Source organism: Hypomesus transpacificus, chromosome 18, assembly GCF_021917145.1.
Source record: "Hypomesus transpacificus isolate Combined female chromosome 18, fHypTra1, whole genome shotgun sequence".
In the NCBI taxonomy this organism is placed as follows: domain Eukaryota; kingdom Metazoa; phylum Chordata; class Actinopteri; order Osmeriformes; family Osmeridae; genus Hypomesus; species Hypomesus transpacificus.
Genome location: NC_061077.1, coordinates 4,971,113 through 4,983,609, shown reverse-complemented (window position 1 = coordinate 4,983,609; position 12,497 = coordinate 4,971,113). Strand labels below are relative to the sequence as shown.

The 12,497-nt window shown below is 48.0% G+C and overlaps 1 protein-coding gene across 2 annotated transcripts in view; it reads left to right on the top strand.

Annotated features, from left to right (window-relative positions):
• LOC124480836 (membrane-associated guanylate kinase, WW and PDZ domain-containing protein 1-like) overlaps positions 1-12,497 on the top strand; it is a 73,387-nt gene that overhangs the window by 48,346 nt on the left and 12,544 nt on the right. For both annotated transcript variants that reach the window (XM_047040477.1, XM_047040476.1), the window contains exons 10-14: positions 477-599; positions 1,230-1,415; positions 1,634-2,257; positions 8,076-8,110; positions 10,242-10,497. In XM_047040477.1, the coding sequence (XP_046896433.1) occupies positions 477-599; positions 1,230-1,415; positions 1,634-2,257; positions 8,076-8,110; positions 10,242-10,497 (1,224 nt within the window). The remainder of the gene's footprint in view (positions 1-476; positions 600-1,229; positions 1,416-1,633; positions 2,258-8,075; positions 8,111-10,241; positions 10,498-12,497) is intronic.

Sequence of the window (12,497 nt, the reverse complement as noted above, 5' to 3'; positions counted from 1 at the left end):
TACAACTAGTGTATTTCTTTAACAGTTCTTTCAGAACTACCATCCATGTGCAATCTGCTAATATCATGCTTGCTAAGTGTTTTGGCCACACAGTGACGCAATGTGCTTTTGAAATGTATTGAAATTGTAATGATATACTGTAATGTGTAACAACCTTTTTTATTTATTGCAAATACAATAGCTTGTTTATGAGTCATAATGTCACTTATGTAGCTCTACGTTTGTGTTGCTGTGCAAGTGAGCAAGTAGGTTTAGGTTCCAGTAAATTGTGTGGGTGGTGCTTGTGTACTTGTCTGGAGGTTTGTCTGTATTTATGTGCAAATAGATTTTGTGAAATTGTACATGCTTGAGTGAGTGTATGTGGGGTGTAGGTGTGCGTTCCTGTGTGTTTGTTCACATATGCATGTGTGTGTTTGGTGCTGTATGTGTGGGGGTGAGGGGGTGTATTAACAGCCTCGGTCCGTGTCTCCATGCAGAGTGGATAGAGGAGCACTCCTCTGCTGGTGGACCCTTGGCCAACTACGCAACCAATCACCTGGAGACCTACCGCGACCCCCAGGTCCCACCCCCTCTGCCCCCTGGCCCTGGAGGGCCCAAACGTACGTCTATACAGACACACACATACACACCCACTCAGACACTAGCTCTCAACCAGACACTGAGTCTAATTAATTGTACACAGGTTACATCATTCAGTCCCCTTTAGGCCAAAGGTTACAAGTTTTCCAACACAGGATAAAACAATTATCCCATAAGGTTAGGGTACCTCAATTTCTCAGCCCACACATTCAATTAGCATAGTGAACTGCTGTTTGAGTGTCAGCTATGAGTAATCCACTGTGATGGCTGGGAGAAGTGGGTGGAGCACACTCTCCAAGGGAGGCTGCTGTTCTTGAACCAGGATAAAAATGGAACTCTCCTGCCCTAGGTTTCTTCTGTGTGGCTCTGTGTAATTAAGATTTAAATAGACAGACAGACAAATAGATACATAGATACATAGATTGATTGATTGATTGCATTTCGCTACAGTAGTATGCATCTAACATAAGCATACACAAACGCACATACTCGTATACTGTACACACATACACATGTGCTGTTCATGTATAGTTACCATAGATACCATAGATTCATGTATAGCCATAGATATGCTGTACACTACCTTATATAAACAGAGGATATAAGAGGATGGAGTGATGAAGGAGTGTGTTGTTGGGCTGTGTTGCCAGGAGGGAAGCCGTTCTTCACGAGGAACCCAGCGGAGCTGAAGGGGACCTTCATCAACACCAAACTGAAGAAGAGTCGCCGCGGGTTCGGTTTCACCGTTGTTGGGGGTGACGAGCCAGATGAGTTCCTGCAGATCAAGAGTTTGGTCCTGGATGGGCCTGCTGCCGTGGATGGCAAGATGGAGACAGGTGCAGTACTCTGCTTTGGCCCACAGGGGGCCTAGTGTACACAGTGATATTGTGCAGTACAATGGCTGCTATGGTTACCAGTACCAAATGTCTTGACATTCTTCAAACTATTTTTTTATCCTTTGATTTTCATTGAGGTCACTTCTTTACTGCTTACTTTCAATAGCAGCACATAGCACCTAACCCCCCAGGACTCCCTGCAATCCTCCCTCCTGCAGGTGATGTCATTGTGAGTGTGAACGACACCATCGTGCTCGGCTACACCCACGCCCAGGTGGTGAAGATCTTCCAGTCCATCCCCATCGGCTCCATGGTGGACCTGGCCCTGTGCCGCGGCTACCCCCTGCCCTTTGACCCCGACGACCCCAACACCAGCCTGGTCACCTCCGTGGCCATCGTGGACAAGGAGCCCATCATCGTCAACGGCCAGGAGAGCTACGACTCGCCCTCCAGCCACAGCAGCCAGAGCGGCGGCCCCATCAACGGCATGAGGGAGCCCCGCCCCCACAGCCCCTCAGCCGAGGTGGCCTCCAACGGCTCGCACGGCTACACCAGCGACGTGCAGACCCTGGCCTCTTCCATCGCCACCCAGCCGGAGCTCATCACCGTCCACATGGAGAAGGGAGACAAGGGCTTCGGCTTCACCATAGCTGACAGCCTGACAGGCGGGGGCCAGAGGGTGAAGCAGATAGTGGACTATCCCCGCTGCCGGGGCCTGAAGGAGGGGGACATTCTGATGGAGGTCAACAAGAGGAACGTCCAGAACATGAGCCACAACCAGGTGGTGGACCTGCTTAGCAAGTGTCCCCGAGGCAGCGAGGTCACCATGCTGGTGCAGAGAGGTGAGGAGCGCTCCTTCCAGGAGAGGGTGGATGGATGATGGGAGGGTTCCGATAGAGGAGATGAGCGGATAGTTCACTGCTCAGGGGTGAATCCGTGGGGTGTGAAAAAGAAGCTGGGGAATGAATGGAGGAGTCGGTCTGTGAGTAAAAGGAAAGGAAGGTGTGGGTGGAAGGCGATGGTGAGTCACTGTGACCACATGAGAAGAGAGAGTTTAGACGGTGGGTGATGGAGGAAGCGATGGAGGTTCAGCGATGTAGAGAATGGTTAAGAGGGCAAGCGTGGATGGTAGAGGCTGGGTGAAGATGGGAGAGGGGAGGACGGAGGAGAGGAGTAATGGGGTGTCAGGTCAGAGTATCTCTTCTGTGTCATGAATATGGATGGAGCTGAGCTGCTCCTCTGACCCTACTCTCCCTCTCCTCTGCTCCCATCTCCCAGTCAGTCTTGCGCCAGCCTTTGTGTATGATCTCTTTATCTATCTTCTTCTCTCTCTATCTCTCTCTTTTTCTATCTCTTATCTTTCTCTCACTGTCTGAGAACTGAGAACTTTGTATGGCTGACTGTATGTCGAACTTGCATGTCTCGTTTTGCATATTACGTTGGACATAGGAAATACAATAAAAGGGGCGGAGAGACAGAGAGAGAGAGTACTGAAGGTAGCAAACAAACAACCGCCAGAAATGTGTCATTCATTTTGATTCAAGGACTAGGTGAAAGAAAAGATGGAGCTATACATGTCCACTCCTACTCCTGGCCATGGCTGGTTGCTTAACTGCGATATTCACTCACTACTAATGTTAACAATTTACTTGATCCTATCACCACTTAATGACATCAGGAACTACACTTCAATAAAAGGCTGCTATTCAAATCCTTAACGCATCTAGGGCTCACCATTTTCCCTTCCAGTCGAAAAGTGATTTTGTATTAAAGAGACCGCTATGATTGCCATTTTGCCATGAGGGACTCAGATTGAGCTGTCAGCATTGTCACAGTCTTAGTCTGCCTGAATGTGAGCAGAAACACTGTTATAATGAGTCGACTGTTCAGCATTTCCATAAAAGTCCAGAGTTTCCATAAAAATGAGAACGTTTTTTTGTTTGTGGGGAAAAACAGCTCAAATGGAGAATTCTGGGTAAGGTTATGTTTTTGCTTGCATTTCAATAAAAAGCATGGAAAACAAACCCCTGCAATGTTAATGGAAAGCAATAATGCATTTTTGTCAATACCTCAATGGGTTCCACAATAGCAGAACAATGTGTCTGAAATGAACAGAACTATGTCTTGGCTTTGGGACAACATAACAAATGGGTGTCCTACTTTCAATCCTGCACCTATTGAATAACGCTTCAAGGGGGGGCAATACGGGAACATGGATTTTGGGCAGTGGGAGATGGAGACAAATCAGACCATGGAGTCTGCAGAGAAAAGGAACTGGTTAGCCAGAAAGTTTGGTAGCTAAACAAAGTATTAGTATGACTTGAATACTGTCCCCATTTCTAGTGAAAAGAGAATAGGAAGGTGTAAGGAGACCAGAGAGAAGACCATAGAGAAGGACTACACAGTAAGTGTGAGTGTATATGGTGCTATAGGATGTCCTTCCCTCTCGGATCATCACCTTGTTCCCTTTCAACTCCTGCCTCTTCCATCCTGCCTTGCCTTTGTTGCCATGGCAATATTGTACAGCAACTTAGTTGGTCCTTACTATCCTTGAGAGGCATAGGAGTGCATGATCATAATAGAGAAAGACAGAAAGAGAGACATAGAGAGAAGAGAGAAAGACACAAAGGGAGAGAGATAGATAGATAGAGAGAGAGAGGAGAGAGAGAGAGAGAGAGAGAGACAGAGACAGAGTGAGAGTGAGAGTGAGAGTGAGAGTGAGAGTGAGAGTGAGAGAGTGAGAGAGAGAGAGAGAGAGAGGAGAGAGAGAGAGAGAGAGAGAGAGAGAGAGAGAGAGAGAGAGAGAGAGAGAGAGAGAAATCAATGGGAGATGGCGGATGTGGTAGTAAGGGTTAGCCTTACATAGCCTTACACTAAGAAGAAGAAAAATTGTGAAGTTTGTCCAAACAAAAGACCATACTGCTTATGTGCTGCACGATGTAGTGCTTCTTGTAACAAAAGCCCTTCTGGCTCAGTGTGGGCACTAAATCCACCAAGGCCACTGTCTGAACAGAACAGAGAATTTAACCCACAAGCCATTCACTTCAGCAAGGTTGGAAAAGCCTGGATTTGTTCACAGCAGTTCTAGAGTGGAAAGATGACCTGCCTACACACATGCACCCACACACATCCTGAAGCATCACGTTTTCTGTCTTTTACCAACTTGTTCTTGACAGTTTTATTAATGAGTGTACAATCCTGCAAGCCTCTATCCTGCTACAGATTATCTGCTGTGTGAAATGGGGGCATTGGGAGCCCCCCAATACACATGCAGATACAAACACTCTCACACACATGCACACACCCTATTTATGACACAAATGTGACAGATGGCCAGCACATCCTTTGCAAGGCAAGTCATGAAAGAGGACCACCCTACCCCCCCACACACATGCTCATGCACAGCCCAACACATACAGTGCAGTGAACACATAACTGGCAGAAACACATATTTGGCATGGAAGTGTGTTGGCATGCACACTGTACATACACACTGCTGCATCTCTCTGTCTCTCCCCTCCCCCTCTTTCTATGATTTCATTCTACTCATTCTCTCTTTCGCTCCCCCATTTTTCATATTTTTCTCGGTTCACTCTTTCCCTTTCTCTCTCTCCAGTATATATGTATTCTCTCTCTCTCTCTCTCTCTCTCTCCTCTCTCTCTCTCTCTCTCTCTCTCTCTCTCTCCCTCTCTCTCTCTCTCTCCTCTCTCTCTCTCTCTCTCTCTCTCTCTCTCTCTCTCTCTCTCTCTCTCTCTCTCTCTCTCTCTCTCTCTGTGCGTCCAAGCTGGAACACCATCCAGTGTGTCACACAGAGCCATGCCAGTCTACTACACTACAGCTTTCTTCCCTCCTTGCCCCCTCTACCCACCATTCCCACACCGCCCTGCCCATTCTTCTTCCTGCTTGTTTACTTGCCTTCGAGTTGAATTATATCTGGGCTTGGCTCTTAGTCATTCTGCTGGCATGGTCCGATCAGTATTCACAAGCCTGGACCTTTTAAGCTTGTGTTTCATCCTCAGTGATCAATCGCCAGCCTTTTTGTATGGCGACAGGCGGAAATGGATTAATTGTTCCGTTTCAGAGATGAGCCTGGTTATCATTCGGCTGCTTCAGCACAAGAGACCAGCCAATAGTGTGATCGCAATGCATAATTTAGGCTACTGTATGTTGGTTCCTCGCTCATGTGCACGATACATTTCCATATACAGTACAGTACGTCTGTTCCCCTACAAGTGCAGAATGTTGGCGTTTCATGAATGTACAGGAGCGTGTAACAGGTGCACTGGCTCACACTGGCTGCAGGGGGAAGACATAAAAGGCATGTACATCAATATCCCAGTGCTGCAACTGCTTTAACGGAGTTGATTGCTAAGCCAGGCATGAACATGCATTAGGGGGAGCGCAACATTATGGTCAGCTGTTCTGGCTGACACAGGCTAAAGACTGGAGAGAGAGGCTGGGATTCAGTCCATGTCGATGCTCATGGAGTATTAACAGAGCTCTGTCCCACATGTTTTTTTGACCTGTTACATCGTTGAACTGACTGAATTGGAATTGGACCCGTGACCTGTGCGAACAGGAAGGTAAAGCTGCTCAAGGTTGCTCTGAATGGACTGCAACTTTGTGTAAAAGGCATAGCAGTATAAGAATAGTATGTGCAGTCGTGGTCTCACTTCCTGGAGGTCTCTTTAATTGTTTGACTAGTTACAATCCACTGCATGCATTGTGCATCACACTTGTATTGACACCTGACCTTCTGTGTTTGTTTTGAGGAACACATTGACACACACACGTACATTTATACAGGCACTACACAGTCATATACATAGACTCACATGCATACTGTACATATTTACACACGTATACCTTGAAACACATGGTCATGTGCCATCAACTCCCGCTCCAGCCAGGAGCTGGGTGGTTACCTCCTGTTACTACAGGAGATCCTGCCCTCTGAGTGAAAGAGGGAAGGATAGAAAAGAGGGAAGAGCGAGAGGATGAATTATGAATCGTGTAGAGAGGGGTTTTGCAGCAACCGAAAGTTTTAACATTTAATGATTTTTGCCGATGCAGCAGGATGACTCAAGAAAGGGCATGATGCTCTCCTACACTCACGATTGTTAATGTTGAAAGAATGTTCTCCTGATGCTTTGGGAGTGTTGTATTGCCTGTGTGTTGGTTATCAGGTGAGGGAGCTTTAGGATATGGATCTCTTCACACCGTTTAAGATGAAAGAGCGGCCGACTTTATTGCTGCGGTTGCCGAGTAGAACATAGTCTCAGGGACTATTAAGAAAATCGTGTTGCCACTGGAGGAGACACAGCTATGCTGGCCATTTAAACCATGCTAAGCAAAAGTACAGAAATCTGGAGGATTACATTACAAACAAGTTTTCAAGTGTGATTCTGCCTTATCAGTCAATACTACAGTAGAACTAATTGACTCTAGCTGATAGTTTGTGTCATCTGTCACTTCGCTGTAGTGAAAGATGCAGTAGTAGAGATGTCGGTTGTGTGAATACAACAAATGTATTAGAAGAGGCTCACATCTGTCATGCTCACTCAGTGACCTTGCTCCATGCCAAGCTGCAGTCACATATCTATTTTGTGACAAAACAGGTGGCACAACAGGTTGATAAACATCCTAACATGCTTGCAATGTTTACCAATCCTTCTGGAAATATCGGAAGGAATCCTGTGATGTGGAGCCTGTACGATATACTGCTCGCTGTGAAAGCTCATTCTTCATCACGCCATTAGTCCCGACAGGCTTTGAATCCTCTCCCCCGACAGTTTACTCTCTGTGTGAATATTTCATTAGGAGGTGTGAGATTGATCTCCTGGGTGACTCTCTCTGTGTGTTTCTGTGTATGTGAGCAAGAGCGCAAAAGAGAGACCGAGAGAGAGAGAGAGAGAGAGAGAGAGAGAGAGGGTGCTAGCAAGCAAGGGGGAGGGGGAGGGCACTGGAAAGAAAAAGATAGCGGGAGAAGGGAGAGAAGGGAAGGAGACAAGATCTGCTTCTCAATGTGTTAGCCTGGAGTAAGGAGCCACGTCTGTAGGTGAAGAGACAGCAGGGCAGAAGATGTACACACTGACGCTCGGCTGTGACACCCTACTCAGACTATTGGACCCCTGCTCCTCGGGTAATAGTTGAGATTCTGCCTGCACCTGGGTCGAACCGCTGCAGCAGCCGACTGCTCGGCTGGTGTGTGTGTGTGGATCACCGGCTGACTGACTGACTGGCTGGCCGGCCAGCTGGGTGGCTGGCAGGGTGGATCTGTGGATCTGTGGAGGAGGGCAGCTCCAGCTGCATCTGCAGCAGTCAGCCTGGCTTGTGCTGACAGATCAGTGGCTCCCCTCCTAGCCGAGCAGCGCGGGTGAGAGCGCTACGCCACGCGGAGCAGAGTGGAGCAGAGCACAGCGCGGGGGGGGAGGAGGAGATCCACCAGGCTAGTGCAGCTCAGAGGCTCTCAGAGAGCAGTACGGGGAGAGAGCAAGAGCTGGGCTGGCTGCTCTCAGATCAGCTCGAGAGGACCCCACCGTTCCTTGATCCTCTGTCCATCCGTCCTGGGGAGTCGCTGTTAATGCCTGGCGGGGGGACAGGGAACGAGTCACACCGGTCTTTAATGCTCTCTCTGTCTCTCTGCCGCTGCTTTGCAGGAGTGGTGCCGGCCAAGAGGAGTCCTAAGCTGGTGGTGAGTACCCTATCAACTCCTTTCTTTAGTGTGTGTGCGTGTGTGTGTGTGCGTATGTGTGTGTGTTGCCGTATTTCCCCAGGTGCATGATTTCTTTTTACCGGATGGATATGAGGGCTTATATAGAAACAATAGCGTTGGAGATAAGGTTTTCTAATCTTTCTTTTCGGCTCTATCCAGAGCTCCATAAATCTTTTCTAGCTCTCTTTCTGTCTTTTATCCTGCTCAATCCCTCTTCCATTCTATCTCTCTTTTCCCCCTTACTTTCTCACTCAATCTCTGCCCTTCTATTCCCTGCTGCCTCCTTTTCTCTCACCTTTCTTTTCTTTCACTAGTTCTCTCCTTTCCCTCTTCTCTCCCTCTTGTTCTACATATCCCTCTTTTTCCTGCTCTACACTCGACACAATGTCCCCCTCCCATGCTGTCATGTTATGACTGATTAAGGGTAGCCTGGGTGGCCTGATTGAGTTGTTGTAATGGTGACCAGCTGCTGGGGAGGGAGCAGGGCACGGCTGAAGAGACGAGGCAGACAGGGATGGAGAGGTGGAGGAGGAGGGTGCACAATTATAGGTAAAACACTGAAGTTAGCTTGAGCAGACAAGAGAGAAAGAAGACAGAAATGGAGAGCAAAGCTGGGAGCAGACGTAGGAGACAGTGAGTACAGAGGAGAGGAGAGGCTGAGAGCTCTGGTGTAGGACGCTCTGGTGTAGGACGCTCTGGTATAGGACGCTCTGGTGTAGGACGCTCTGGTATAGGACGCTCTGGTGTAGGACGCTCTGGTATAGGACGCTCTGGTATAGGACGCTCTGGTATAGGACGCTCTGGTGTAGGACGCTCTGGTATAGGACGCTCTGGTATAGGACGCTCTGGTATAGGACGCTCTGGTATAGGACGCTCTGGTATAGGACGCTCTGGTGTAGGTCGCTCTGGTGTAGGAGCGGTGGGACGCTCTCTCAGTCGTTTTATTCAGAGGCTTAAAGAGCAAACGCCTCCTTATTTTTACAACTCATCTTGACCTGATGGATACTGAAGACACCACTCCAGCTTTGCAGCACCTAATCTAGCCTTGGCGACCCTTACGGAGACAGGTTTCTAGGCATCTCTAGTCCCTCTGAAGCATTATTTCCAGCAGGAGAGCTGGCCTCAGGTCTATGTATTTAGAGTTTGAGCACACAAAAGTGGACTGATACTAGTTTGGTTCTCAACAGGCAGGCATACAGCCGGGCAGGCAGACAGGCAGGCCAGCAGGATATATTTGGGATTAGGGATTAGTTTGAGATGACATCAGTCATGCCTGGGGGGGCGTTGCCAATTGAGGTCATGTGACCGTAGTTTGTGGGGGAGGGGCAGCACTGTGGGGGTTGAGCAGGGCCAATGGTGACCCTGGTCGACTGTCACTAACGATTAGTTTTTCTCAGAGGAAAAGCTGTGTTTTTTGTCTCTGTGTTATATCATTGAAATGTCAGGCTACATGCAACTACGTGGCAGCCTTTAAGAGCCTTTCTGCCTGGAGCGCGAGGCTTGTATATGTATGCAGAGTAGACTTCCATATGCCTGTGGTTCAGTGCATTGTCTTAGCAGGTCATGCAACGTCTTATTAGATCACATAAGGAGTAAGCAGTATATGCTTTCTTCTCCTTATTAATAAGAAGCTGAGCTTGAATGTTTTTACTGTTAGGGTATCTTGTGTGTTGTGAATGATTTTGCGTTGAATATGAGGACTGACATGTATGTTGTAACTTTCTTTTATGTGTCAGTTGACTTTTTATGGCGTCAGAGTTAATCGTTTGTGTGTGTTCACATATATATTGTTGTCACATTTCTGAAACAGAAATGAAAAGTTGGACGATGAATGCACTGTGTGTGGGCGTCATAGAAACCATGTCTTATCTCAAATCCTGCACAGCTTTCACAGATCGACAAGTGCAACATTTCTAAAAGAAGGACCTTGGATATTTTTTCCATCTCTTTGTCATCTTTGTACATCCTTCCTTTCATTTTGTCAATTGTGTTGACTGCATTCCATCATTCACAACCTCCTTCTCTCTCTTTATTACCCCCTACATCTAAAATATCTCTCCATTTGACCCCTCCTTCCCTCACTGTACCCCTCTCTGCTGTGTCCATCCAGCAGCAGCTGGAGAGGAAGGACAGCCAGAACAGTTCCCAGCACAGTGTGTGCAGCCATCGCAGCACCCACACCGACTCCCCCAGCCACCTTCCCTCCACCATGCCCAGCGAGGCGGGGGGACCCACTCCGGCTGCTCCTACCCAGCCCCTGCCGGGCCTGCCCCCCCAGGACCCTGCAGACGGTACCCTCACCCTTCAGAAGAAGCCAGACCCCTTCAAGATCTGGGCCCAGTCTAGGAGCATGTACGAGAGCAGATGTGAGTGGGCTCCATATTCAAATGTGCACTAATACATTACAAACTGTCATTTTGCATAATATAGTAGTGTTTGGAGGTTTTAATATGACAGGCGTACTTTTCTGTGTGGAAGGAATAGTGACTATATTTCCAGGCCTTTTTATATTGGGAATGAAGAAGCTCTTCAAACACCAGATTATTCTGTTTGGAGTACCAAGTGTATCCGTTTTTCTAACTGTGGGGGTGGGGGCATTGACTCCTGGAGTAGAAGCATTGTCAAGCACTGTGTGGGAGCCACAAAGAAGGTATGAGTGTGTGTGTGCGTGCGTGTGAGCTCAGTGAGTCAAGTCTGACTTTGTGACAAAAAGTTCCTCAAAAATGACTGACACAATATCTCCTATTAATTGGCAGTGTTGTGTACTGGGCAGAATTAACAAACAGTGTGTGTGTTATTATGCTGCCTCCAACTCCTTCAGAACAGCACGCCATCATCCGTCAGAGGAAGTATATTTTAGGTGTGTGTAGGTGTATGTACCGCGACACTACCGGAAGAGGGCAGGGATAAAGGAGCACACATCACAACACACAACCTGGCTCTCTCAACAAATACATTTGATATATTTAGATATGACCAAACAGTGCCTGCATCAACAGCTATATACAGTATAGTTTATCCTGCATGAGAAGTCCGAGTTTGATCTGTTAGCTGGCAGTTTGGTGGAGAGGTAAGGCCAAGCAGCCTATAAGACTCCTCCACATCTTCCACATCAGAACAACGTCCTGCATTGTGTATGCAGAGATTCAATAAGGGCACCACCTTACTAATTTACTGTTCTCCATACAAGACACTCCTGAGAGAGTAATGGACGCGTTCTCTGAATAATGGCTGCCATTCCTGCTGCATCGACACCACCAAACCTCTCCCTATACACATAGGTAACAGCAAAAGGCTCAAAAGAATATGTAAATGTGGGGGTGTGTTGGTGCATGTGTGTGCGTGCGTGGTTGTGTATGTGTGTTGGTGCATGTGTGTGCGTGCGTGGTTGTGTACGTGTGTGTGAAGCAGGATGCCTGAAGTCATCAGGGAGCTGTGACGGTTGCCAGCCTCGCATGCGGGCGGTGTGGCAATGCTGGTTTATCACACAGCCTTGGAATCTAGGTCTGTAGCTGATTAAATATTAACTGGGCCCGGTGAGGCTGCCTTAAGCTGGGCCTGATTGGTATACGTATCTGTTTGATAACCCGTCGAGGAGCTGCAGCCTTTGGTGAGGCTGCTGTGTGAGGGGGCAGCATTACGGTAGGAGAGGAAGAGCAAAGTGGGAACACGTGCTACAGTGTATATCCACAAATGCATATGGAAGATATGTAGTTTAGTTATAGCAATGTTTGCTGCTCTCTGGAGGTTGTTGCCTGTTCCAGGACTGCAACAGAATGTGGGCAGATGACATCTTTGAGGCAGGCCATGGCTGGACAGAGGGGTGACACATGCTGGGCCCCTTCAGCCAGAGCCATTTGGTCTGCCCCTAGGAGGCTACCTGAAATCTCCACTCCCTAACTATAATGTGTGTGTGTGTGTGTGTATGTGTATACGTGTATGTTAGTGTACAGGTACGTGCACGTTCAGGATCTTTTATCAATCGACAGGGGTCAAGAGACGGTTAATTACTTGGCCTGCAGATACTGCCTCTATCTTTCTCTTTCACAAACACACACAGAAACACACACACCCAAACACAGCAGGAGAGAGGAATAGATGAGGGCTAATGGGCCCTGGGCTGGCCTAGTGCGGCAGCCTTGCAGCCTGACGGCAGTTGAGGAAAAATGGTCCGTGCAAACTGGCGTTGTGGGTGAACAGACTGGGAACCAGTCACTTGTGCCCTCATATAGCCTGCATATGTGTGTGTGAGTGTGTGCTGCAGAGTGGTGAGGTCATATTCCCACTGAGAGCATGATCAGCCTGCTGTGTCCTCTCTCCTCTGGCCTGTGGGTACCCTGTACTTCAGAACAGTGAGCCTGTCAGC